At 41.8% G+C, this 27,886-nt stretch overlaps 2 protein-coding genes across 4 annotated transcripts in view; one reads left to right on the top strand and one right to left on the bottom strand.

Annotated features, from left to right (window-relative positions):
• Window positions 1-11,440, bottom strand: part of VPS8 (VPS8 subunit of CORVET complex) — a 350,033-nt gene extending 338,593 nt beyond the window's left edge. For all 3 annotated transcript variants that reach the window (XM_077448451.1, XM_077448450.1, XM_077448449.1), the window contains exons 1-2: window positions 11,335-11,440; window positions 1,423-1,592 (exon numbers count right to left, since the gene is read on the bottom strand). In XM_077448451.1, the coding sequence (XP_077304577.1) occupies window positions 1,423-1,592; window position 11,335 (171 nt within the window). In that variant the 5' untranslated portion in view covers window positions 11,336-11,440. The remainder of the gene's footprint in view (window positions 1-1,422; window positions 1,593-11,334) is intronic.
• A 350-nt stretch (window positions 11,441-11,790) lies between these two features.
• On the top strand, window positions 11,791-26,972 carry DBR1 (debranching RNA lariats 1). Its single transcript, XM_077448452.1, has 9 exons — window positions 11,791-11,900; window positions 13,770-14,025; window positions 16,392-16,516; window positions 17,244-17,324; window positions 17,850-17,935; window positions 20,273-20,497; window positions 22,972-23,049; window positions 24,041-24,186; window positions 25,828-26,972. Exons 2-9 carry the CDS (start codon window positions 13,829-13,831, stop codon window positions 26,480-26,482), a joined length of 1,593 nt encoding a protein of 530 aa, XP_077304578.1. The 5' UTR covers window positions 11,791-11,900; window positions 13,770-13,828; the 3' UTR covers window positions 26,483-26,972.
• The last annotated feature ends 914 nt before the right edge of the window (window positions 26,973-27,886 follow it).

Here is a 27,886-nt window from a genome sequence, read left to right on the forward strand (position 1 = left end):
CGTATGGATTTAAACGGGAGGCCCGGGGGATGCTGGGACTGTGACATCATAAGGGGCAGGGTTACCATGTGACATCACTCGGTGACCCCGCCCCTTGTGCCTATATAAGTCGCCGCACAACGCGTCCCTGCCATTATGGCCGGAGAGAGCGTCGTGTCAACATCAGAAGGAGGCAGAAGAAGAAGGAGAAGGAGGAGGAGAAGAAGAAGAAGACTGGGCCAATGCTAGTAAAAGAGCTGTAAGAAGATAGCGGAGGCCCGGTGGAAGAAGACCCCCGGATGGAGGTGAAGGAGAAAGCCGGGCTCCTTCGCTAGTAAAAGAGCAGAAGATAGCGGAGGAGCCTGGCGAGAAGACCCCAGAAGTCAGAAGAAGACCCCCGGAGCTGTCTAATAAAGTACTTTGAAAACCTGTGTTGTGTTTTTTTTTCATTAACACTTTTTTCCCCAGGTGAAGGGGTAGGTGTATATCATACCCCATACTCATTCACATAGGGTAGGGGGCTGGAATATGGGGGCCCCCTTATTAAAGGGGGCTCCTAGATTGTGATAAGCCCCCCTACCCGCAAACCCGACAACCAATGGCCAGGGTTGTCGGGAAGAGGCCCTTGTCCTCATCAACAAGGGGACAAGGTGCTCTGGGGTGGGAGGGCCACAGGGCCGCCCTTCCCTAAAGCACCCCCCATGTTGAGGGCACGCGACCTGGTAAGGTATAGGAGGGGGACGCTCGCTCGTTCCCACCCCCTTTCCTGACCGTCCGGGCTGCGCGCTCGGATAAGGGTCTGCTATGGACTTTGGGGGAACCCCCACACCGGTTTTTCAGCGTAGGGGTTCCCCTTTAAATCCATACCAGGCGACGGGGCTCGCGAGGTGTCAATTTAGCCGACGGAGGCAGCAACATTCACTTTCTTCGCTAGTCCCATCTACCTGGAGTCACGTTCAAGATGAAGCTGTTCAGCTGACTTCATTTCTCAGTGTTCGCCCTGTCTCCCTACATTCTCTCTCTCTGGATAGGCAGGGCGGGATGGGGCGGGATGGGGCGGTCCAGACAGGATGTAATTGTGGCAACGCCGCCCAAGTAATGGGAACGGCGTTACCATGAGGGGAAGAGAAATCAGATTACTTGTTACCCTCTAAAGTAACTGCGTTAAGTAACTCTGTTTATTTTAATTGAGTTACTTACATCACTGCTGGCCACACAGGTGGCCCCTAGGAAAGCATCGCCACCAGTGCCTTCAGAAAAATCTCCTGCATAAACTGTGAGATCCATCAGTTCAGTATTATCATCCTGTACATTATGAAAATGATCTCATGTATGATAATACTGTGTAATGAGGCCCAAGGCAACTTCATCGGTGGGCTGGTACAGGGAACCAGCAAGTATATACAGTATATAGGGGTAAAGCGATATCTATATAATATTTACCAAATCCTGTTTAGATTCCAGCTCCTTGTCTACATCAAGGTACCCTAGGCGGGTTTGGGACTTATTCAGCTCATCTTCAAGATTGGTAAGTGATCCTGTGCCGTCACTGGTAAGTTTCCGTGAGTCCCAGCTCTTGGCACTGAGGTCATCCTCTCCAGGGTCTGACTCCACTGCAACACAAAAAATTGGATCCTCTGTTAGCTTAGCTTGTGTAAGCCATTAAAGCGGAGTTCCATCCATACTGCTCATTCTTAGAAATATATAACTACAAGGATTAGGCAGCAAAGAATTGAGTATTGTAACAACCCGGCACAGTTTGTCACCCAAAGAAAACTATTGAACATATCAGCAATATACCGCCCTGTGGATGCATTGATTGCACAAAAATGATAACAAAAAAGTATAATTGTAACTGCTCTATGCTATTGTTGTACTTGAATGTTGCCTTCCCCGTACACTAAAATCAATAAAAAAAAATTAAATAAAAAAAATAAAAAAGTCAGCAGATAAAAAAATTGTAGCTGCTGACTTTTAATAATCGGACACTCACCTGTCCCATGGTCCAGTGATGCGGGCGAACGAAGCCCCGCTCCTCTCCGCAGCGCCGGCATTCTGACTGTGGGCACTGATCATTTACAGGCCATGCCGCATGCTGTGATTGGACGAGCAATCTTCTGGGACCTTTGACAGGTTCCAGAAGATTGCACAGAGGGAGGGGGGAGAGGTGAACTTCCTTCTGGCACGCAGAGCCCCGGGAGGAAGTGGGAGCTGGATGCCTCTAAAAAAGAGGTTATCTGCTCCCTCTCCGGGTCTTCTTCGCTCATGTCTTCTCCCTCTGTCTCCTGCCTCTGCTGAGTCTTCTCTGCTATCTTCTCACTCTTGCTGGGTCTTCTCCACTGTGTTCTCCCTCAGTTCTTCTTTCAATGTTGACTCAACGCTCTCTCCCGCTCTAATGTCAGGGTGCGGTGTGTGTCACTACTTATATTGGCATGGGGCGGGGTCACGGAGGCCCACCCGTTATCACATCACTGCACATCATGTCCTGGGGAGTGACATCATGAGGGACGGCGCCTCTGGATGACATCACACGTGACCCCACTCCATGCCAATATAAGTAGTGGCACACCGCGCACCCGGCATTAGAGAGAGAGAGAAAGAGAGAGCATTTCAAATCCACTTCGGAATAAGAACAGAGGGCGAAGACAGCTGAGAAGACCCAGCAAAAGAGCAAGAAGATAGCGGAGGGAGAAGACCCAGCAGAGGCAAAAAACAGCGGACAGAGGGAGAAGAACTGAAGAGGGCTAGAAGACATCAGCAGACAACGGAAAAGACCCGGGAGGGGGGAGAAGAACCAGCAGAGGCAGAAGACATCAGCGGACAGTGGAAAAGACCCAGAGAGGGGAGAAGAGCCAGCAGAGGCAGAAGACATCAACGGACAGTGGAAAAGACCCGAAGAGGGGAGAAGAGCCAGCAGAGGCAGAAGACATCAGCGGAGGAGGCAGAAGATGTCGCCAGAAGAGCCAGAGAAGCAGTTGGAAGAGATCCAGAGCTACCTAATAAATTACTTTAAAAACATGTGGTCTGTGTTTTATTTTTGACACTTTTTTTTTTTTTTTTTTTTTTTTTTTAGGTGAATAGGTAGGGATACAATGTACCTGATACTCATTCACATAGGGTGGGGGCCAGGATCTGGGGACCCCCTTGCTTCCAGATTCCAATAAGCCCCCCAACCGCAGCCCCCGACAACCAATGGCCAGGGTTGTCGGGAAGAGGCCCTTGTCCTTATCAACATGGGGACAAGGTGCTTTGGGGGTGGGCATGCTTGTTGAGGGCATGCAGCCTGGTACGGTTCAGGGGTGGGGGGGCACCCGTTTGTCCCCACCCCCTTTCCTGACCTGCCAGGCTGTGTGCTCAGATAAGGGTCTTAAATAGATTTGAGCGGGGGGGACCCATGCCATTTGCACCCATGCACCAGTCACATGCCAAAGTCATTGGGCTGAAGTAGGATCAAAGTCAGACCAAAGTAGTGCAGGGACTACTTTGAAGTTGGCACTACTTGAAGTCGTACTAATATGAATGGTAGTCATTGGAAATCATGGGGAACAAGGTGTCATATGACTTTGCAGTCCCAAATCGTAGGACAAGTCTTACAAGTGTGAAAGGGGCCTTAGACAGTTGTCACCAGAACAGATTTGTCCACTAGAAGATTTTTCTCCATTTCCTGTGACAACTCAAAAATATTGAATTTTCCATCCAGCAGACCAGTCACCAGTACAAGTTAAGAGGGTAAGGCAGGCCATAGGTTAGGCAATTTTCTTTCCTTCCACCATGAATAGAAAGAAAGAAAATTACTCAATACTCCCATAAACTCATTCGATGTTGATGGGGGAATCCCTCCTGTAGCGCATCTACTTATTGCCGGTGTCTGCCTATCGAATAGTGTCTGGCCCCTACTGCGCAGGCACAGCGCTTGCGCAGTACGGAGGACAAGGAGACTCCGAAAGTCTCCGAAGAAGAACGGCGCCTGCGCACTGAGTCCAGGTTGAAGCCCCACCATCCAAGTGGACATATGGTTGCTCATAGTAACAGGACCCCTCGCAGGCTTGCTTTGCTCGCCATGCTTCGCTCGGCTCTTTTTTATTCTAACTGTATGTCCACTTGGATGGTGGGGCTTGAACCTAGACACAGTGCGCAGGCACCGTTTATCTTCGGAGATGTTCGGCTTCTCCTTGTGCCCCATACTGCGCAAGTGCAGTACAGGGTGGACACTATGTGATGGGGGACACTATCTGATCAGACACCGGCAGAACACAATAGTGTTGCCGGCTATAGCCGTGGCACTTATCGTTCAAAAAACCCAACAGGCTGTTTGTATATACGTTGATCGATAAATGGACTTGTGTAAAACCAGGGTTCGCATACATTGATCGAAATTCAGCTGGTCCTTTAGCCGGCTGTATTAAATCTCTGCAGCAGGGACAAAACAGCAACAAAAACCTTATAGGGTTCTAACCTTCCCCACTGCAACCAAAACTAAAAAATATTGGCTTCATATTGACCTAAAAAGCTGTAAGAGATAAATCAAAGCTGCCAGTGTCATTCTCTTTTTCTGAAAATACTAGCTGTCTGGCTGCATAGATGTCCCTTTTACTTCAAAGTAAAACGAAATCAGTTCACCCTTGTGTATTTTATGAGCCATCTGGACTCATGCAAACATTAAAGAAGAACTAAGGGAAAATTGTTCTTCTTTTTCATTTTTAGAGTAGTGGGGGGTTATAAACCCTCTAGTTTTTTTTTGTTTTTTTGCCATCTGTGTCCAGTTGGGGAGCTTTCCATTCTCTTTGTGGCCCATAATCAAAACAGGAAGTGAGAGGAAATCCTCTAAAGTGAGGTAATCTTGTTGTCATTGATTTCCCTTTTGTTCCTGTTTTGGTGACCACCCGAATCTTTTATTTCATTCTAGGAGATAGAGGTCACCAGTTCAAATAAAGAGAGCACAATAAAGAAACACAGACAGCAATAACAACCTGACAGGTGTTCTAATCCCTCTTCACTCTATCCAAAACTAAAAAGCTCTACTTTAAAGACACATTGATCTTGTTGTGAGGAAACACAAACTGATGCAGTTCATCCTTTACAAAATTGATAAACAAGGCCCAGTTTACTGTGCCTCTGGTAGAACTTTGTAACTTTTCTCTGGCCTTAAAGCGGAGTGCCACCCAAAAATGGAACTTCCACTTTAAGCACTCCTCGGCCCCTTACATGTCACATTTGGCATGTCATTTTTTTTGGGAGTGGAGGCTTCGTTAGGAGGGGTACTTCCTGTCCCACTTCCTTCTTCCGCCCATGGACCGCCTAGGCGACCCCTCCCTCTAGGCAACCTCCTGGGACACATGACAGGTCCCGGGAGATCACCTGTCCACTCGGGTAGCGCAACGCAACTCGCGCATGCGCCGTGCGTGCCCAGCCGTGAAGCCGAAAGCTGTCATGGCCGGGTGCCCAGAGTAGAAATGGAGGTGCTGGCGGAGAGGAGGGGGAGAGGAGGGGCGGTCTGTTCGGCAGCATCGCTTAAGCGTGGAACAAGTAAGTGTCTGTTTATTAAAAGTCAGTAACTACACTTTTTGAAGCTGCTGACCTTTAATAAACATAAAAAGCCTGGAATTCCGCTTTAAAGCCTTCACTAACACTAAGCGTTTTTATCACACAATTCTTGAAGCTTGAAAACGCTGAAGATGAAGAACCCCATTATTCTCAATGGGCTTGTTCAAACCTGAACACATATTCACTTTTCAACTAACGTGTGAAGCTCAAAAAAGAGAAAAGAAAAGTACACAAGCTTCTTTGGGGCAGACCTGTACACTTTGCCCCCATCTAATTTAACGGGAGTGCCTGAACAATGCCTAAATGACACCCAAGTTTTTCACTCGCTCCTCTTTAAATGTCTATGGGTGATAAAATAGGGCAACTCTGCTCCTGTACAACATGTGCATAAAAACGAACAAAAAAATGCATATACACGCACAAAGAAAAGTCTCCAAATCACACTCAAAGCGATTTTAAATGGAATACAAAAAAAAACAGAAAATTCATACTTAGCCAGATCGTCTTCTTCTGGGGTCCCCTGCCAGCACTCCTGGCTCCCCCCCCCCTCCATGTGCCCCTGCAAGTGTGGGCTGGACTTGGGCTGCATTTGTCCATTGACACACACAACAGAGCTTGGCCCCACTCCCCACTCTCCCTTCACAGACTGCGCTTAACAGAAGCGGGAGCCAAAGTATGGCATATTGGCACATTATGGCAGACTTTCCTGCCGAAAGAAACCCTCCAGCGCTGCAATGTATTTGATCCGGCGAGCCCCCAGCTATTCCACCTTCTCTCGTCCAAATTCTGTGCTTTCGGTTGCTTCAATGGCCATGGGAGTCACAACGCCGTGGCATCGATAGGGGGGGGGGGGGTGTAAATGTGCATGTGTGGTTCAACCAACAGGGTCTCTTTGTCATAAATGTCCTGTCTGTCAGCAATTTGTAAAAAAAAATCAGTTTACTACCGCTTTAAGACTCCTTTCACACTGGGGCGCTTTGCAGGCCCTACAGCGCTAAAAATAGTGCCTGCAAAGTGCCCTGAAAGAGCTGCCCCTGTGTCTCCAATGTGAAAGCCCTGAGGGCTGGAGACAAAGGAGCAGCAGTTTGAGGGCAGATTGCAGGCGCTATTTCTAACACTGTAGCGCCTGCAAAACGCCCTCGGTGTGAAAGGGGTCTTACGGTTTTAGCCAAGTGAATCCTGAAGTTTTGGTACCAAAATTTCCATTCGGTGCACCTCTACTACAAATGCTGCTCAACACACAGTCTACATTATACCATTTCAAATCATTATATGCATTTATATGTCTTCAGAACTGTTCATGCAGGTCATTGTCAGTGTGACTGAGGCCTTAACTTGTGAAAATCCGGTGAAGCTTAAAGTGTTACCAGTATCGTTAATAAGTCAGAATGATGAAATACAGTACATGACTTCCCTGTTTTACTACACGACTTGAGTTGCAAAACAAGAGGATGTGTGCATCTTCCCCTGTTTTCCTATGAGGTGCTACTTTGATGTATTATTATCTTTGCTTTGTCATTATTATTATTTTGTATTGTTTTTGGTCAGAAATATTTTCATTTTATTTATTTGCCGTTTTCCATTTTCAGCGTTTTTTATGGCATTGTAATGATATTGGAATATCCAAGAGATCCGTAAGGTCCTCGGGAAGCGGGGGCTTTCACACGAAATGTGACCGCCTTGACACCCCGTCTGCATTTTTCAGGAAGTGGTTGTTCATACATTTGAGACCTCTAATATGCATTTTAATATTTGTTACTATTATTTTAATGTATATCGATAAAATGTAATATTTACTTTTCAACTGTTTGGAGCTACTATTTTGCTTTTTGTGTTTTTCAAGCCTTATTGTAGAACTAAAGGAATTTTTTTTTTTTTTTTCGCTTTGGATTGAGTAAGGCAGAGTTATAACTCCTGTCAGGTTTTTTTTTTTTCCCCCATTTAGGAGATTTCTCTTCACTTCCTATCCCATAGCCAAAACAGGAGAAAACTACTCCAAAGTGAGAGGCTCCCTGATTGTCACTGGGAATAGTGTCCCCATTGGAAGGTGTCCCTTTTATACCAGCTCTGGTGACAGCCCACAATTTGGGATTCTCTTTCACTTCCACTCTTGTGACAAACACAGATATACAGATACCCTAATGAGGATACAGACAGCTACAAAACCCTGACAGGTGTTCTAATCCCTCTTCACTCTGTTCAAAACGCAAATAAAAAGTTTTGTCTTTAGTTATTCTTTTAAAAAAGTCACTTTGCACAAAAAAATAAAAAGAAAAAAGGAATATTCAAATACCTCTAAAAACACAAATCACTCTTTGAGCAATTTCTGAAGTATTAAAACCCAAGACTGAGCCCATTGTATTGCAGTGTTTGTTTTGTTTCATTATGAGGAGTTTCTCTGTGCAGACATTTCATTAATTATATGCGAATAGTGATTAGCACATTGCTTGTACAGAGGAGACCCCTCCATTGTAATGTTTATGGTGCCAATCACAACATGCGTATTGAGTATTTCAGAAAACTGAAACCCACAACACAAAGGGTTACACCTACAAACAGAAATGTATTGTAATGCTAAATCACATCACTTTCTTTTAGGGAGGGGATTGTTATCACTAAAGTTCAGGTTGTGATAAAATTATGCCCCTCCAGCATGTTATTGTTACCCACTGAATGCTTATTATTATTATACATGTTATAGTATTATTTTACATGATATATTACTATTATTATTAATAGTAGTAGTAGTATTATAATACAGATATAATATTATTATTATTATTATACATGATATATTATTATACAGATATTACTATTAGATCTGAATAATAACAATATTATTATTATATCTCAATACAATTATTACATTATATTAAATAATAATGACAATAATAATAACATCATATCCTATATAATAATATATCTTAATATTATCATTGTTCAGATATATTATTGTTCAGATATTTTATCATTATACAGGATAAATTATTATTCAGATAGAGTATAATTATTTTGGATATATTATTATACAGGATTTATATAGTGCCAGCAGTTTATGCCAGCCTTTCAATGGCGGGAGTGGGAACTTATCTGAGAGGCAGAATTGTCCAATGCTGAAGGAACCCCTAGCAACCTCTGGAGGAACCCTGGTTGAGAATCACTGGTTTACTGCTTTACAATGTAGAGAGGGGACAGTACAATTACAATACAATTCAGTACAAGAGGATTAGGAGGGTCCTGTTCGTGAGAGCTTGCAATCTAAAAAGGAAAGGGCAAGTGATACAAAATTGAATAACTGTGGGGATGAGCTGATGAAAAAGAAAAGTAAAATTCAGTTGTTGGGTGGGGGGTCAGATAGGCTTCCCTGAAGAGATGAGTTTTCAGGGATCCCCTACAGCAGGAATGGGCAAACATTAGCCCTCCAGCTGTTGCGGAGCCACAATTTTCACAGGGCATTGCAAGATTCTGACAGCCACAAGCATCACTCCCACAAGCAGGGGCATGATGGGACTTGTAGTTCCACAGCAGCCAGAGGGTTGGCGTTCTGGCCATCCCTGCGGCCTAGGGCCTTATTCAGATGGGCGCTGACACCCGTGAATGTGCGTTCTGTTTATGCAGATTCAGCCACCAGGTGCTGCATGCAGGCAGCCCATTCATATCCACTGGGGTGATGTGGTGTATTTTCACACATCTCCCTCACCTCTCCTTCTTCCAGTGCTGCTCCTTGCTGTCCACTCCTCCTCATTGCAGCATTACACCACTGTGGTCATGGTGTACAATTAGAACAATTCTTGGTCATGGTCATGGTTTAGAACAATTCTTTGTTTAGAAAGTTCTGTGCATGCTATTGGACAAGAAATGAAAATGGTCACATAGGATTTTTAGGGTTTGTTTATATTTGCGGTTGGGGGAGGGGGAGCCCCCCCCCCCCCTTAGCTGGGAAGGCAGCATCCGGGTGTGTACACATATGGCAGGAATTATAACTGCTATCGCAGTGATAGTGATATGGCACGGCTGGCACAAACACGCATACAACTTGTGTGACATCATTGATGATTAGGCACACAGAAATCAGCCAATATTTACAAACAATGATGCATCTCGCTTTAGTAATCCCCCCCCCAAATACTGTTTTATTCATCACCAAATATGTCAACTGGAGAAGATTTACTAAAACTGGAGCACACTGAATCAGATGCAGCTCTGCATTTTAAACAATCAGCTTCTAACGTCAGCTTGTTCAATTAAAGTGGAACTTTACCCATAACAACCTGATAAAAAAAAAATAATAATAATGTTCTTTAGCAAGGAACATACATTCCACATGAATGATTCTGCTAACAAAATTAGTGTGTGCTGTAAATTGGCTCCAGAAATGGCTCCTGTTTCTTCTTGCTGGAGGATGCCATTTTGCCCAGATCCCCTGAACAGCAGTAAGGCCTCGTTCACACCTATGCCTTTTTGGTTTTGATCCGTTTCTGTAGTGCCTTTCGTGTTTTTTTTCTGCAATTTTTTCAGGCCAATTTGTTGTTGAGCAGTTTACAAACGTGTCAAACACACCAAAATTCACTACACACTTTTTTTTATGCAGCAACTCCACTGAAGTCTATTGAACCAAAAATGCACAGTTTGCATTTAAAAAAAAAAAGTCCCTGATCCTTTCCAAAAATGCAGCGTCTGAAAAAAGCATAGATGTGAACGTGACCCATAGGAAAGCATGTATTGCGTTTCTGCAAAAAGCACCAAAAACAGCATAGGTGTGACCCAGACCTAAATCATAAAGCGGAACCAAACCTATCAATTTAACAGTTCAAAAAAAAAGTTACATTTCTGGAATGTCGGGTTTGCTAACTGTCACGTTTACTTGTGTCCTCAACCAAACGTCAAACGATCAAATGGCTGGTGTCATAACTGACTACATGTGCAGCACCATGGCAGTTGCAGATCAAACAGAAGCAGCTTCCTTGGTTGTAAAGGATACAAGGATTTTGTTTCCCGCTTGAGGCCCCTTTCACACTGGGTCTTTTTGCAGGCGCTAAAAATAGCGCCTGAAAACCGACCTGAAACAGCCGCTGCTGTCTCTCCAAAGTGAAAGCCCCGAGGGCTTTCACACTGGAGCGGTGCGCTAGCAGGACGGTGAAAAAAAGTCCTGCTAGCAGCATCTTTGGAGCAGTGAAGGAGTGTTGTATAGACTGCTCCTGCCCATTGAAATCAATGGGGCAGCACGGCTATACCGCCAGCAAAGCACTGCTGCAGCAGCGTTTTACGGTGATTTTAACACTTTCACAGCCGCTAGCGGGGGGTAGCAGCCGAATACCGCCGCTAAAACTACGGTATAAAAATAGCGCTGTTTTACCGCCAATGCCACTCCTGCCCCAATTTGAAAGAAGATCTACAAATTCAGCAGTGCCTAAGAATAGAGCGCAACTGAGCATGTGCAGGGCAAGACAGTGTCATACTGGATTTTAAAAGACACTTATTGTTAATGATTTACATAACTATCCCTGCAAAAGGGGCCAGCCTGAAGTCATCCAGCAGGACTTCATTTTCTGAATAAAGTTCCACTGTAAGCTTTGACAATAAACCTGGAAGCTGATTGGTTACTATGCACAGCTGCACCAGTTTTAGTACATCTCCCCCTGTGTGCCCACTCTCCTCTATTCCAGTGTATGGAGGACATATTTATACAAAATGACACATTTCTAAAGACGATGACTGATTACAGGGGCTCCCCAATCATCTCTATTCAGCCCCCCATGTATTATGTACACAGGTGACACATGCACACCGCTAACGTTGGATGTCACTCACTCTTGTCAGGTCCAGGGGATCTTCTTCCTTACTGGGGAACTGAGCTAGCTGCCAACCCCATTGCCGCGCCTGCGCACTCCACTATCGGGAGCCTAACTTCCTCTTCCTGCTTCTCAGCCGTGCGTTCCACGGATACTTCCGGGAGTGTGGTTTCATATCACATGACCATGGCAGTATTATTCTAGTCTTACTAACTTATCAGATATGAATAATATATAATGTGGAATCATACCTAATTCATTCTGTATATGTAACATATAAGCTGTTATTAAATTGAACGTTTTATGCATGTAACTAAAGCGTGTTTTAGAATTAGTATTCGCCATTTTCCTGAACTAAAACTGTATACTACATCGAGGCACACGTGACTAAAGCGTGACGTATTGTTGTACCTTGAGTTTCGGGGAGAGACAATTGGTTCTCTGAAGAGAAAAGCGACCAATGAAAGCACGCATGAAGGTGTACGCCCCTAAGTTTACGCCCCCTCCGGCGCGTCACTACCACATCTGGACATCTTCCTGTACAGACTGGAGACTAGTACTGTGAGGAGTGTCTGTGGAGCTCAGGTAAGAAGCGGTGTACTGGGGATACTATGTTATTACCAGGGAGAGCTGTGTGTGGTCTCAGCGCTTGCTTACATTGAGAAGTACGGTTGCGGAGTCCTGTCCCCCCCTCAGTGTTCGGGGAGGTTGCGGCCTGCCGGGGGGACCCGAGCCTGTACAGCGCTGATATGGGGAGCTGAGAGTCGGAGCGAGTCCTCCGATGTGCGCATGCTCTGCTCTATGAGAAGAATCTAATGGACTGTCCCTGTGTTTGTTTCCAGCCAGGAAGGCCCATATGATATACGACTTGCTGCTAGATCTCTAGAGATCGGACGGTCACATTGTAATGTGTGAGTCACGAATGTCATGACCGCCACATCTTTCTCAGGGACTGATTTATCAAAGTATAACTAAAGGCAAAAGCTTTTTGTAGTTTATTTTTTAAAGAGTGGAAGGGATTAGATCAGTCGGTTTTATTGCCGTTTGTGTCCCTGTTTGGGAGATTCACCCTTTCTATTTACCCTATTCAAAAGCAAAAGAAAATCCTACATTTTGTGTTGTCCCCAGAACAGGAATAGAAGTCAAATCTTCCAAAGGGGACACTAGTCCTGAGGTCCCCAAGGAATTCCCTTAATCTGCAGGCATTTCTTCTCACTTCCTGTTTTGGCTATGGGACAGGAAGTGAAGGGAAATCTCTGTAAGGGCCAGTTCACACCATAGAAACGCAGTCCGGATGCGTTTCAGGTGCTTTTCTGCATGCATGTTTTTGATGCAGTCCAGTGCTTTTATTTATTTTTTTACCCCCCCCCCCTTTTCTTAACCTTAGCCAGTTCACACCACATGCAGTCCAGTGCGTTGTGTGTGTTTTTTTTTTTTTCTGCGTCAAAAACGCATTGAAAGTAGGTTGTATGGTTTTCAATGGCATAGTCCACACCAGTTCCAGAAAAAAAGTAGAACATGCTGCATTTTTCCTGCACTGGACTGTACTGGAATGCTGTAAAAAGCATCAAAAACTCATGGGAATGCACCAAAATGCACTGGAACACCCATGTTCTTATTTAAGGTAAAGGGGAAAACGCATTGGAACGCATCAAAAAGCATCTGGCGCGCATCCGGACTGCGTTTCTATGGTGTGTGAACTGGTCCTAAATAAGGACAGGTGTTTTGCAGTGCGTTTTTGGTGCATTTAGGTGTGTTCCCGTGTGTTTTTGATGCGCTTTACAGCGCTCCAGTGCAGAAAAAAAATGCAGCATGTTCTACTTCTTTATTTTATTTTTTTACTGGAACTGCACTGGTGTGAACTATGCCATTGAAAACCATATAATCTACTTTCTATGCGTTTTGGATTCTGAAAACAAACGCACTGCATGTGGTGTGAACTGGCACTTAAGGGACACATGGTAAAACAAATGGATTCCTGTACCCAAAGTGTGTGTGTGTGGGGGGGGGGGGGGTGCGCCTGTAGTTCTTGGTTTATTAGTTGTTACATGTATTTGCAATGTTTCTAATGTCACTTTTTACTTGTAAAATTTTTAGTCTTGTTATAACAAAAGAATACAAAATGGAGTAGGAGATTCTACGAAAAATGTTGCAAGATAATATTTATTCTACAAAACACATCACTAAAGACCAATGGGTAGGTAGGAATGTATATAAATCTGTAAAGACAACACCAAGATTGTCATATTTGCATACATTCCTACCTACCCATTGGTCTTTAGTGATGTGTTTTGTAGAATAAATATTATCTTGCAACATTTTTTGTTGTGTACTTATTAACACCTTTAAAGTCCACTTAGGGATACCCATTCTTTTGTTCACATGCTTTGGGTGTGGCATTATATGTAAGTGATCACCTTGCCAGTCTCATTATAATGCAATTTGTTCCTGCAGATGAGAATATAAAGAAAGATTTGTCTGTGAGCTTTATTGGTGACCACACAACCGCAGCCATGAAGATTGCAGTGGAAGGATGCTGTCACGGTGAGCTCGATAAGATCTATGAGACTATCCAGTTCCTGGAGAAGAAAGAGAACACTAAAGTTGATCTCCTGCTCTGCTGTGGGGACTTTCAGGCAGTGAGGAATGAGGGGGACATGAAATGCATGGCTGTGCCCCAAAAGTACCGTCAGATGCAGACTTTTTACAAGTAGGAATTTTTATTGTTTGAATATACACAATAAGGTTGATTTACTGAAGGCATATAGATAGGTTCCACCTTACAGGGGGACTTTTCCCCAGTACTTAGTTTTACATTGCATAGAATACCCAATCACATACAAGGAAAATAAGGGATGGGGCGGGGGTCATATTTTTGTTGGCACAAGATTGGATGACAGAAGTCAGCCGAGCTTCACTTCATTCCCTGAGCTCTGGGGAAATGTGCTTGTCAAGTCAACAGTCTATTTGCCTTTAGTAAATCAACCTCAAGATGTTTTTATGCAGCATAATGAGAACTGTACTGTTTGTTTTCATCAGAATGACCTTCCCCTCCCTTACCCCCTCTTCAAGGCATAATCCAGCTTTTGCAAATGATTAAAGGATAAGTTCACCTTTCAGGAACATGTTACTTGTTCCACCTTTTTTATTTTTATTTTTATTTTTTTTATTTTTTTTTTGGGGGGGGTGGAATGTAGGGCTAAAACAATTAATCGATTATATGAAATGAATGGATTAATATTTTCATAATCGATTGATTGGCCAGTAACACAAAGGGGTTAAAAAACTAAAATGAGCTTTTATACTACAAAAAACAAATGGCTACTGTAATTACTTTCACAGTTCTACAGTGAAAAAATGAATCCCTGACAGTAGTGATTATCTGCCTTTTTTTTTTTTTTGTACTATAAGGGGCTAATTTTATTTTTTTTAACCCCATTATGTTACTAAACGTCTTAGACCCAGTTCACATCTGTTTTTTTTTTTTTTTTTTTGGTGCTTTTTGCAGAAACGCACTACAGTTCATTTACATGGTTTCCTATGGGACATGTTCACATCTATGCTTATTTTCAGCCGCTGCGTATTTGGAAAGGGGCAGGGCCTTTTTTTTTTTTTTTTTTTTTTTTTTTTTTTTTTAACGCAAAACAGATCAAAAGCAAACTGCATAGGTGCGTACCGAGCCTTGTTTCCAAATGTTACCGTCAATGTGGTTGAAAATGAACATTGATTTGACCCCACTAACGATTAGAAAAATCAAACGAACGTTGTTAAAATTACATTTTTTTTTTTTGAAGGAAGACATTGTATTTTAAATAAAATGTTTTAATCTCTGAGTCTGATATTTACCAGATTCACCCTTTAATAGGTTATGCAGTATATCTCTCCTCCTAATACTATATACAGTATATCTCTTCTGTGTTATTCTCAGAGTGGCTTAGATATTTTGCTCCCTAACCATATCGTTGGTTATTTATATTTACCACTGCATCGAGATATTTAAGAATAAATTGCATTTTTTTAACTTTACATATTGACTAAATTATATACCACACTTTTTATTTCAATAAGCCAACTGATTGATTATGAAAATAATCGTTAGTTGCAGCCCTAGTGGAATGTTCCCAATGATCTAGCTATCCCTGTACTAGCTGTCACATTTGAAACCAAAGCAACCATGCAGAGCTTCAACCACATCATTTATATACAGAGCTCTGAGCATGCATCAACTACAAGTACCAGCATCCTTTGCAGATATCAGCTTGTAGTTCTCAGTGATCATAGACTCTTCCTGTCAGTGTATGTGTGCCCATACATTCCAGATGGCAAGCATAGATACACGGACTGGTCTGCAGGAGACCTGCATGACACTAGTGGTCTGCTGATCACTGATGCAATGCTTAACAGCCTCCAAAAAAAGTAATAATAAAAAATGCACATCTATTTACCTGCTTAATAAATACACCCAATAATAAAAATGTATTTATTTATTACATGTTTGCATTGCAGGTGCAATATGCAAACTGCCCCCAATCCCAAGCCAACATGGAGAGAGAAACCTTGGGGTTATGGGAAGTAAAAGCTGTATTACAGGTGCTATGATGTTGCCACACTTGTGCTGGGACTTGTAGTCGTGTAAATAGATCTCTGACTAGATGACTTGCCTGTGTGGATGAAGCCATGCACAGCTGCTCTGAATTCAAAAGAAAATACTACTAAGCAAGCAAATCTACTGCAGCACAATGTAATAAATTTTAATAAAAATATCACATTTTACAACATTTGTTGCAGTGCTGCTATATACTTGGTATGTGGCCCAATAGTCTTTTTGTTGGCGTATAATTTTACATACATACAGAAAACTTACGGTGAAGAGACATTTTGAATCTAAACACTGTTACTGTTTCCTTTTGAAGATGAGAGGGTGGTTACCTTTTGGTTTTTAGAAGATGTCATTTTATAATTGTTTCATTTTTGGAAATATTTTTGCTGTGATCCTGCTATTAAATTGGCAGCTCAGTGCTACAAAATAACACAAGTGTACAGACTTAAATGTATGCCTTATTTTATGTTTTATAGATATTATTCTGGAGAGAAGAAGGCTCCAATACTTACAATCTTCATTGGAGGGAATCATGAGGCCTCAAATCACCTCCAAGAGTTGCCTTATGGAGGCTGGGTTGCACCAAATATTTACTACCTAGGTGAGTGTTTTTTTTTTTTTGTTTGTTTTTCTCCTTCACTTATGGGCACTGATGTACATTAATGGATGGGACTGATGGATGTCAATCAGTGATGCCCACTCTGGGCACTGGCATCCATTGTGGGCACTGATTGGCATACTTGGTGGTGACTAGTGGTGGGCATCCCCGGTGGTCCAGTTTGGGCATCCTCAGGGGGGCTGCGCTGATGATCAATCGGCACCGACCCCCTCCTGTCAGAAGAGCAGACAATTGGCTCTCCTCTATTCGAGTCTGACAGACGCGAGTGAGGAAAAGCCAATCAACGGCTCTTCCTGTTTACATCGTGATCAGTTGTGATTGGACACGGCTGATCACGTGGTAAAGAGTCTGTCAGAGACTCTTTACCTAGATCGGAGTTGTGTCAGACTGACACACTGCAACAATGATCCCCACGATGCATTCCCCCGGGGGCGTGCAGTGGCTTGATATCCTGGTGATGTCATTTGACGTCTGGTCAGGATATCTCAACAACTTTGCCCACATCATATTGCTATATGGCGGGCGGCAAATGGTTAACGGTTAACTTTGGGGGGGAGGGAGGTGGCAGGATCTTTCTTGGCACAGCTAATCCCCCCCACCATTTCCCGAGCGGTCGACTTTACAAATTAGGAGCTAATTACTGTTTAGCCATTACAATGGCTATTTTTGAAATGTAATATTCTAAATTTTGTGTGTGTGCTTTTTTTAGGATATGCTGGGATAGTGAAATATCAAGGTGTAAGAATTGGAGGAATTTCTGGAATCTTCAAATACCATGATTATAGAAAAGGTAATCAATAACTGGCATCATTGTTTTGTGTTAACTTTATTAAAAAATATACGTGTGTGTGTGTGTGTGTGTGTGTGTGTGTGTGTGTGTGTGTGGTGGGTGGCGACAGGCGCGAGCAACATAGTCTTATTAAAACCGTCTGCTTTATTTGCATCACCAGAAAATGGCTCTTTTCACCAAAAAGGGGCTGTCAGCATGATCTTTCTGCCCCTTGGCAGCGCCAACTCTTTCTGAGCTTACCTCCGCTTAAGAGACCTGTCAAAAGGGGGAAGTACCTGCCTTAACAAATTAACCCCTTCCTAGCTCTAAACTATCTTCAAACACAATATTATAGAAACGGATGTTTATCTCTTGCATTGTTTTAACACCTAGCTTTATTTTTATTTTTTAACTTGCTGAACCGTAACCAGTATCCCTCCATGCACTGTTTGCAAAGACTGGAACGCCACAAATGGAGTTTTAGAAATGTGATTCATGCTCTTTCATTAATAGTTCTGTGCATTCCATGTTCTGTCGTTCCTTTAGGTCATTTTGAACACCCTCCATATACCAAAGATTCAATTAGAAGCGCTTACCATGTGCGGAACATAGAAGTCTTTAAACTCAAACAGGTAGGCACTAGATCAGGGGTGCCCAAAGAATTGCATAAGAGAACTGAAAAAAAAAAAAAAAAAAAAAAACCCAGGCTGAGACTGGAGTGAAGTTGATAGACTGGCAGACACATTCACTTCATTACATTTAAACTTTCTTGCTCATATAGTACTTTTTCATGTGGTCCGCTTAAGATGTGCTGTTGTGCATCTTGTGGTCAGTTTTGCAATAGCTCTATATAGTTAATATTTTAAAGTCCAGCTCCAGACCTGGGCCTTTTCTAACTATGCTTAAAGAGGACTTTCACTCTACCCCGTGCCACCCTAATATTATAATTTTTTTTTTTTTTTTTCCTTCTATACCCTCGCTTATTGGGTGGTATTGTTTGGATACTCTTCCACCCAGCGGATCCAGCATTGTCCCTCTGACATCCTTCTGTTAATAGAAACTGCTCACTTCCACATGAACATCTTGCTTGTGATGTCATTGAGAGGCCCACCAGCTCATCTGGGTTCAGCTGGTGGGGGTCTCACAATGATGCGCCTCTAGGCCTACCCCTCTCCTACTTACTAAATGAAAGACTTAATGCCCCCTGGAATATGTAACGGCATATCCCAGGAGGCCCAGTGACCACTGTGTACATCATTTGTCTAGACAAAATTGCTTGACTTTTTTGTAGAGGGTGAAGATCTACTTTAAACCTGCTACTCTTTCTCTCCCCCCCCCCCTCTTTTTTTAACTTGTTTTCTAACTACATTGTGGAAGGAAGCCGTACATTCTTATTTATTCCGAGGCCGCTCTGGTTCAGTCACATGAAGCAGTTGGCTTCAGGGCAGAGGAGAGTTTACAAACAATGACTGAAATGCCTGTGTGGTGATCATGTGACTGGACCAGAGTGCCCTCAGAATAGATGAGTATACACATCTTCCTTTCACGGTGTAGTTAGAATGGGGTGGGAGCAGGTTTAAGCTTAGGAAAAGCCTGGACTTCCACTTTAGTTTGTTTGTGTGTTTTTATTTTGTGGAATTGCGCTCTGTGATAGCAGCTAACTAGGGAGAGTAGAGAGAGTAGGCAATACAGTTGTCTTCTGTACATACGTGCAAAAGTGCTGTAATTCATTGTAATAGTGAAAGGGCAAGATTAGTTGCTGTGTGTTACTGCACTCTTTCTTTAGTTCCCAACACATTACAATGCATTCCTTTACTGAAATTAGAATTGGAAGAGATAATGTATCTCTATGGCAGACAAGTGCTGCTGTATAAAAATAGCATTACTATTCACTCTAGACAACAATTCTTTAGCCTTTTCTGTGTGTTATGGTAGCCGACAGACTCTCTGCTTTAACATATAACTTGACTAAAAGTATTTACACATTTTCACAAGTTCATGAAAAGCCTTTATACATACAACTCCAATTCCATAATGATTGGGACTATGTATAAAATTTACATAAAAACAGAATGCAGATTTGCAAATCTCAAATCCATATTTTATTCACAATATAAAACATATCAAATATTTAAACTGAGAAAATGTACAATTTTAAAAAGGGGGGGCGGGGGTATGGGAAATAAGGTCATTTTTAAATTGATGTTTTCTATTGTGAATAAAATCTGGGTTTGGCAAGTAACCGAATGCAATGATTTGCATATCTCCTAAACCCATATTTTATTCACAATAGAAAACATCAATTTAAAAATGACCTTTTTTTTTTTTTTTTTTTTTTTTTTTCCCCTTTTTGGGAATTTAGGGTTTTATAACCTAAAGTTACTATTGACCCATTTAAACATCTGTTCTTGCTAAATAGGATCAATGCGTCATCAAACTTCTAGGAATGTAATAAAACCTAAAACAGGAAAAACTATAGCTTATTGCAGTCTGCCTGCAAGAAAAGGAAATGGCAGGTTGCACTTTGGGCACCCCTGCACTAGATTATTATATGTATATTTAGCATGTTGCTTCTTATTTTCTCACATGACGTTCCAAAATATCTTCTCACTGGAATTAGGGTGTCCTTTATAACTATCCTAATGTTAAAAAAATAAACATTTTTTATTAACTATTCTTTGGAATCGTTTTTCTAGAGAATAGTTATTATAAGGCTGTGGTAGTTAACTAAATGATCAGGGTCTCCTTCCTGAAAGTGTAAGAGTCCTATAAAGTACCTTTACAAATACTAGTATTCTCAAAGGTGGGTATTTGCATGCCTAAAAAGAACCTCCACAGACTGCATTTTTGCCTCCTTATGAATTGCCTTTGTATTAGATGTGAAGAATTAGGTTTATAGCTTCAGAGCACTGTGCTAATACCTATTTATTTTTTATTTCTCTCCCCCCCCCCCCCCCCCCCCAATTCAGATAAAAGAGCCCATGGACATCTTCTTGTCTCATGACTGGCCCCGTAGTATCTATCACTATGGTAACAAGAATCAACTGTTAAAGAAAAAAGACTTTTTCAGACAAGAGGTAGAGAATAACACCTTGGGCAGCCCGGCAGCTGCTGAACTTCTCCACCATCTCCAGCCATCATACTGGTTTTCAGCTCACTTGCATGTCAAGTTTGCTGCTTTCATGCAGCACCAGGTAAGAAATATCCCTGTTGTATTCTTGCTCATTTTGTTTTTCATCTTGCGTTATGTCACTGCCCCACCTCTCCACTTTGTTCAGTCAGAGAATGCTGTTCATTCATTGTCAAAATGCAAAGCATTCTGTAAATGATGCCTGTACCAAGCAGCTGACCTCCTGTGTTCAGAATGCAGCAGGGTAGACACTTATCATGGGACTCGGAAGCTAGTGCAAATTACATGAGCAGCACTATCTATTGCAGAGATTTCAGGCTTCTAGCAGGGGTCTCAAATTGACGGCCCTCCAGTTGTTGCCAAACTACAAGTCCCATGAGGCATGGCAAGGCTGACGGTTACAAGCATGACTTGCAGAGGCATTTTGGGACTCGTAGTTGTGCACCAGTTTGAGACACCTGTTCTAGAGGGACCCCACAGGCATGATATGCATAATGTAGCTATGTTAAAAAAAAAAAAAAAAACTTACCTGGATTTCTTGTTTAACAAATGGAGACTCCTTACTCCATTACAGGCAGTGAGTGCTTTCACATAGAATGCATTCTGAAAACCTCTAAGCCCTTGTACACACGGTCGGACATTCCGACAACCAAATCCGTCTGATTTTGTCCGAAACTGTTGCATACACACGGTCGGACAAAGTTGTCGGAAAATCCGATCTTTCAGAGCGTGATGACTTAATTTCGTTACGACGGGACTACGTTCAGGCTAGTAGCCAATCGCTTTGATGTAGGAATTTGATCTGAGCATGCGTGGCACTTTGTCCGATCGGAATTCTCTACACATGATCGGAGTATGTCCGATCGGAGCATTTTGTCTGAAAATTTTACCAACAAGTTGGAAAACTTGGTCCGTCGGATACTCCGACAGAAACAGTCCGATGGAGACCACACACAGTCGGATTATCCGACAAAACGGTCCGATCGGACACATTCCGTCGGAATCTCCGACCATGTGTACAAGGGCTTAGCTGAGAATACCCCTCCTCAGCCTCCCGAAGACTTCTCGGATGTATAACCTAATTTGTTTAGACATGGAAACCAGGAAGTAACATAAAAAGGTTTAAAATAGGTCAATATGATATACATTCCTATCTATATTTACTAATGCTAGCAGTATAATGACGAAAAATAGTCAATGTTGATTCAGAGAGTAAAGTTCCACTTCAGCCCTGGAAGATTTGGCTGCTCCATGACCAGGCCATTTTTTGCGGTTCGGCACTGCTTTGCTTTAACTAATTGAGCGGTCGTGCGACGCTATACCCAAACAAAATTTTTTGCGCTATAAACAAAAGAGCAACAAGTTTGAATAAAATAAAACACTATCTTTTACTTTTTGCTATAATAAATAGCCCACATTTTCCAAAAAATAAAAACAGATTTTTTCCTCAGTTTAGGCCGATATGTTTTCGTCAACATATTTTTGGTAAAAAAAAAAATCGCAATAAGTGTATATTGATTGGTTTGGGCAAAAGTTATAGTTAGGTTAAAAAAAGACACAAGTCCATCTAGTTCAACCATAAAAATATCATACAATCCCATATACCCAATCGTTATACCCGCAGTTGATCCAGAGGAAGGCAAAAAATCCCAGAAAAGCAGGATCCAGTTTGCTACAGCAGGGGGAAAAAAATTCTTCCTGATCCCAGAGAATCAATTGGGTTTTCCCTGGATCAAGTTTACCTATAAATGTTAGTATCCAGTTATATTATGGACATTTACACCTCTGGAGGGAGTTTATTCCACATTTTCACAGCTCTTACTGTTAAACCTTTCCGTATTTGGAGATTAAAATGTTATTATTATTTTTTTCTAGATGTAAAAGTCCCCTTTGTCCTCAATGTTAACTGTAAAGTGACTAACTCAACACCAAGTACACTAAGCTATAGCGTCTACAAAATAGGGGAATAGATTTATGGCATTATTATTAAAAAAAAATGTATTATATTATAAATTTATTTTTTCTAGTAATGGCGTTGATCTGCCATTTATTTTATCTATCAGGACTGCAACATCATGACACTTCTGACATATTTTTGAAACCATTGACAATTCTACAGAGATCGGTGCTATAAAAAAAATGCACTGATTACTGTGTAAATGTCACTGGTAGGGAAGGGGTTAACACAGGGGGGTGATCAAGGGGTTAACTGTGTTTCCTATGTGTGTTTCTAACTGAAGGGATGGGACTGTCTGGGAGGGGAGGGATTGGTGTTCATACATTGTATGAACACGCGATCTGTCTCCTCTCCCCTGAATGAACAGGGATCTGTGTGTTTTTCACACACACAGATCCCGGTCATCGCGACTACCAGGCGCTGGCATCGGCTCTGGGCACACGCCTAGTAGCCAAAAGGAAACGCGACGTAAGATATCGTCCATTTGCCCAGCTGAGCTAACCTGCCCCAGTAAAACTGCGGCAAAAAAAAAAAACATTTATTTTCTCTTAGTGTGGTTTAACATGAATTTTCTTTTACAGGACAAAGAAGGAGAGCTACCTAAAGCAACCAAATTCTTGGCACTAGATAAGTGCTTGCCACGTCGGGAATTTCTCCAGGTGAGACTGGTTTTCTATTTATGTATTTTTGTTGTTGTTCCTCTCTGAAACTTACTGATAAGCTCATCCATCTGTTTTATTCTTCGTTGTACCGATTTTACGCGAATTTGGTCAGCAAGTTATCTTGTATAGTCTTCTAACTCATTATGCCCTAAGTGTCAAGGAACCCTTATTCCTTTCTCCATCTGCTCTGGTGCTGTCCACAGATACAAGATCACTGGAAGCTAATCATAACCTTCTTTGCATGAAATCATGGGTTTCCCAGCACGATTGGACACTCGGACATGATTCCTTTGGTCTTTTAGGATTAGAAGCTATTAGTCTAGGTGTAGATCCAAGCTGGAGTGCCTACCTTACAACAATGGGAAGTGGAGATTGATGAGTTGCTTCTGCATAAGCAACTGATCCATGACCACAAAATGTAAAAAATATGGAGTATGCGATAGGCAGAATCTACTTACTGGTCATACATGGATCAAAATTCAACAGGTTTAGAAGGGACCAGCCAAATTTCAATAAATGCATGGCTGCTGTGGTTGAACAGAAGTAATTTTATCTAATTACTACTTTTCAACCTCGCTGATGTGAGGGGAAAAAACCTGCTCGATCAGCGCTTCACAGATCAACAGTGGCGTTTATAGCTTGTACTCTGACAGCTGTCAAAATGCAAGGACACATTGGGGAGGATTTATGCATCCAAATCGACGTGTCAATGGGAGGATCGGGTTTTTTTTTTTTTTTTTTTTTTTTTTTTTTTTTTTTTTTTTTAACCTGCTGGTTGACTGGGGGGAAAAAAAACTAATTTATGACCAGCCTTGCATACAACCCCTACTCTGTAGAACATGGGTGCATGACTTTGTCATCACGTTGTTACTTTATGCCCCTTCAATACCAATAAAGACTATTTCAGATTTTAAAAAAAATACATTTTGTTGTACAATTTTTATAAATGTATTTGTTATAATTTCATATTGTTTTTATTTTAAATTAGATTGTTGAAGTGAAGCATGACCCCAGCAAACCCGACTGCTTAGAGTATGACCTTGAATGGCTGTGTGTCCTGAAAGCTACTAAAGACCTTCTTAATGTAACTTCAAATACATGGAACATGCCTGAGAACAATGGTCTACATAGCAGGTGAGTAAATGAGCACTGTGTGAGTGTAAAGGGTTCATTCCTACATTATACACCATAATGTTGGCACTGCACAACCAGAGCAAACCATAGATGGGGTGCTGTAGAACAACCACCCCTCTTCAGCTTTATTTTTGATCATTTTACTTGTGTTCTGCCATTTAGTTCTGGTTGCTGGGATAGTTCAAATGCTGCTTGGTTAACTTTCATTCAGAACTAAATTACAGCTGCATACTGGGTGGTATTGGTGGTCAGACAGATTTAGATATTATTGTGTCAGGTTTGGAATTATTTGGGTATCAAACAGAAATCTATTTGGCCAATAGACAGTGATTTTAGGGGATTCCCCCCCCCCCCCTCTTTTTTTTTTTTTTTTTTTTTATTTTTTTTTTTTATGCAATAATCTGACTTCACTTTGTCTAGTGTCAGTCATGGCATTACTCCCTACTGTTTTCATCTCGGTGTATAAGCTTTATCATGCTTCCTTTTTGTCCTATGATTCATGCCATGCAATCTGGTGCTCAACATAATGGGGTTGATTTTACTAAAGGCAAATATACTGAGCACTGCACGTGTGCTTGCTCCAGAGCTTAATAAATGAAGTAAAACTTCACTTTGCAAAGAATACTCAATCACGTGCAAGGAAAAAAGCAAAACAAAAAACACATTTTTGTTAGTACATGATTAGATGATATAAATCAGTAGCGTGTCCCCTTAGGTTAGAGCACCCCCTTAGGTCTATAGCAAGTGCACAATATATTTTCCTTTTGGTAAATCAACCTCATTGTGTTTTTGTAGTTGGGAGACGATCAAAATCTTTTAATTCGGAATAACAAAGCATTTGTGCAGGTCGGTAATAAAATAGAATTTGGCACCTCAAATTGACCTAGTACCTAATTTCAGCAGCTCTATTGGTTCAGATAGTGTAAATTGTTTTGTTGTATGTATGTGTATTATCTCTATCACTAGTGATGCACTATAGGAATAAAATTCTTAATATACCTCAAGTTAAAATTAAATATTATACAACATAAGTACATAATCAATAAATGTGATGTTCCTTGTGAAACATGTTTAATAAAGATTCAGTGTCCTTAATCTGTTTGATAAAGATAACCCAATGCGAACATAAGTTCATCCAGGAAATGTGTGTACTTTTGCAGACCATAGATGGTGCAAATTCCTATCAGTTGCTGGAAAGAAATTTTGCATAATTTCTCCCATCAACACAGACCGCGCCGACAGGGGAAGCCCCCCCCGTGCCCGAGACTTTGTGTTCTCGTGGCAGGGGAAGCCAGTAAATATTGCTAGCAGCCGCTAACGATCATTGCAAGTAAATCTGGCAGGCTAGTTGATCGATCAACTTAGTACGTTCAGCCATGCCCATACATGGTTCCTGCTAAACCAACTGAGATTCGAACAGTCTATGGCCAGCCTTACTTCCCACACATCTGTGTTCTACTCCTTCAGTACAAGTATGCATCTCCCCGGATACGTAAACCTACAGTTCAGCTGCTTCACAAGCTAGAAATGTGAAATGTAGTTCATGCTTTTACTATCTGCAAATTCTATAAAGTGTAACTATTTTTATATTATGACGTTGTGCTCTTTAAGTAGAATTCTAATGTTGATGTTTATTTATAGGTGGAATTACAGTTCTACTGAACAAATGAAGCAAGAAGTCTTGAAAGATATGGGCCATGATCTTACTATCCCATGCAACTTTAGTGTCAGCATTCCTTGCTATGACCCAAACAATCCTCAGCACAAGAGAGTTCCTTCTCACATTATTAATCCTCAGACCACTGAGTTCTGTGCCCGTTTCGGACTTATTGACATCAATGCTAAAGTCGGCCAACTAGATGATGAGGGTGGAGAATTTGATGCTGCAGAAGATAATGATGCAGAGAGCAGTGGATCCACAGAAGATCCCAGTGAATACAGTACTGACACTTCTATCCTCTCTTCTTCAATTAATCCTGATGAGATTACTCTGGAAGATGATGAAGATGATGAGGAAGGCGTCTCTGTGCGGTCTTTGGAGCCCTCTCCAGAATATTCCCCAAGCTTCTCTGGTTTCCGTGTTCTGCCAGAGTCCATGGCTATTTCCTCAGATGATGCCATGGATTCAACCAACGATGAACAAGAACGTTCAACCTCAGAGAGCAGTCACACTGAAGGCGAAGGAAAGAATCCAGAAAAGCAACTTAAAAGACTGAGCGAAGAGAACGGACGAGGTAGTGTGAAGATTAAAAGGAGAAACCAGGCCCTCTACACAGGTCAAGATGAAGTAGAGTAGCCAGATAGGAATTTTCTCTGGATTGTGGACCATTCATACTGCTTTCAAGCAATCCTTGACTTGCTGGTAGCATCTCTGGCACAGAGTCTTGTTTTGTGGCCAGCGTCAAAATTCATTTACTTTTTACTGTTTTAATACGGTCAACATAGACTATCATCTGACTGAAGATGAGCAGGTATTCTGTTAGTTACAGTTTTATATTTTTTGTTGCAGCGGAGTGGCTCCATCCAAAATAAATTTTTCTTTTAGTTGGAGTGGGAGCTGGGGTTGATTCTCCAATCTCCAGCACAGGATCAAACCTTGCTCCTTTCCATCAAAACTGGAAAAATACATTCTGTGGAGTTGCTCTTTAAATGTTCCCTAAGTTCCATTACAATTATACAGTCCTAAGGTGGAAAATTGTGTATATATTTAAAGTTTTTTAATTGTAAATTTTATTTTAATGTTATGGCAAAAAATGTAAAATAAATCAGGACTGTTTGGGGAAAAACAGCTTGTTTTTGTTTTTACTATGTATTTTTACTAAATCAGTGCTCTCAATGTGTTGGGATTTTGCATTCCATTTGTAGTACAAGAATGCAATGTAAAATCTGGCTGTTATAGGGTAGCAGAGTTTTGATAAATTAAGATGGGTCACACCAATGCAACTTTAGAGTTGCGCAACTTCAAAGCTAGCTATCAGTGTGATTTCACGTGTGGCTTTCTGACTTCATTTCACTGAAATAGTGCAGGAACCTTTTTCAGAGTCCCTGCAACTTGAGTCACGTGTGTGTGTGTATGTATATAAATTTTTTTTCGCACTGGTGTGAACCAGGGCTTAGGGGATTTAAATGGGTTTTTATCAACTCCTCTTTGACTGGTCCACCTGACAGGAAACACAATCAAAGAGTTTAAAGACCCCCGTCCCTCCCTCTGTGCCTCAGTTTTTGATTGTTTCCCTACAGCAAAACCTTTTTTTTGTTTTGTTTTTTTGTTTTTTTTCTTCTCTATAGGCCTGAGGCTAGTGGTCTCCCCCTGGGAGCCAGACCACAAGCTTGGGAAGCCTCTGGCTCCGGTAGGATTTCTGTATCCTTCCTAGGGCGGGCTTTCCCCATTCACTTTCCTTAGGAGGGGCAGCATTGGGAAGAACTCGTTTTGGACTCAGGACGTTTGGTGCCATCTTCTTGGCGTCTGGTGGAGGAATGATATTGTTCCCTCCCTAGCACCGGAAGTGTCCTGCGTCTCTTCTGGTTCCGGTCTCTGGCAAAACAAACCCCTCTGCCTAGTGGCTGCTTGCATGTCACTGCATTGTAAAATTAAGTTAAATTAATTTTTTTGTGATGCTTAAATAAATTAAAAGGAAAAAAAACGGTGGAATGTTACAACAAACATGGCCCCTACACAACACAGTATGCACATGTATTA

The sequence above is a fragment of the Lithobates pipiens genome, unplaced genomic scaffold (assembly GCF_037356315.1).
Source record: "Lithobates pipiens isolate NorthernLeopardFrog02 unplaced genomic scaffold, aLitPip1_a1.2 Scaffold_22, whole genome shotgun sequence".
NCBI lineage: Eukaryota > Metazoa > Chordata > Amphibia > Anura > Ranidae > Lithobates > Lithobates pipiens.

Coding starts and splice junctions, on each gene's coding strand:
- DBR1 (XM_077448452.1), top strand. CDS start 13,829: ATGAAGATTGCAGTGGAAGGATGCTGTCACGGTGAGCTCGATAAGATC. Junction 17,325..17,849: donor ATACCATGATTATAGAAAAG/GTAATCAATAAC, acceptor TCGTTCCTTTAG/GTCATTTTGAACACCCTCCA. Junction 17,936..20,272: donor AAGTCTTTAAACTCAAACAG/GTAGGCACTAGA, acceptor CCCCCAATTCAG/ATAAAAGAGCCCATGGACAT.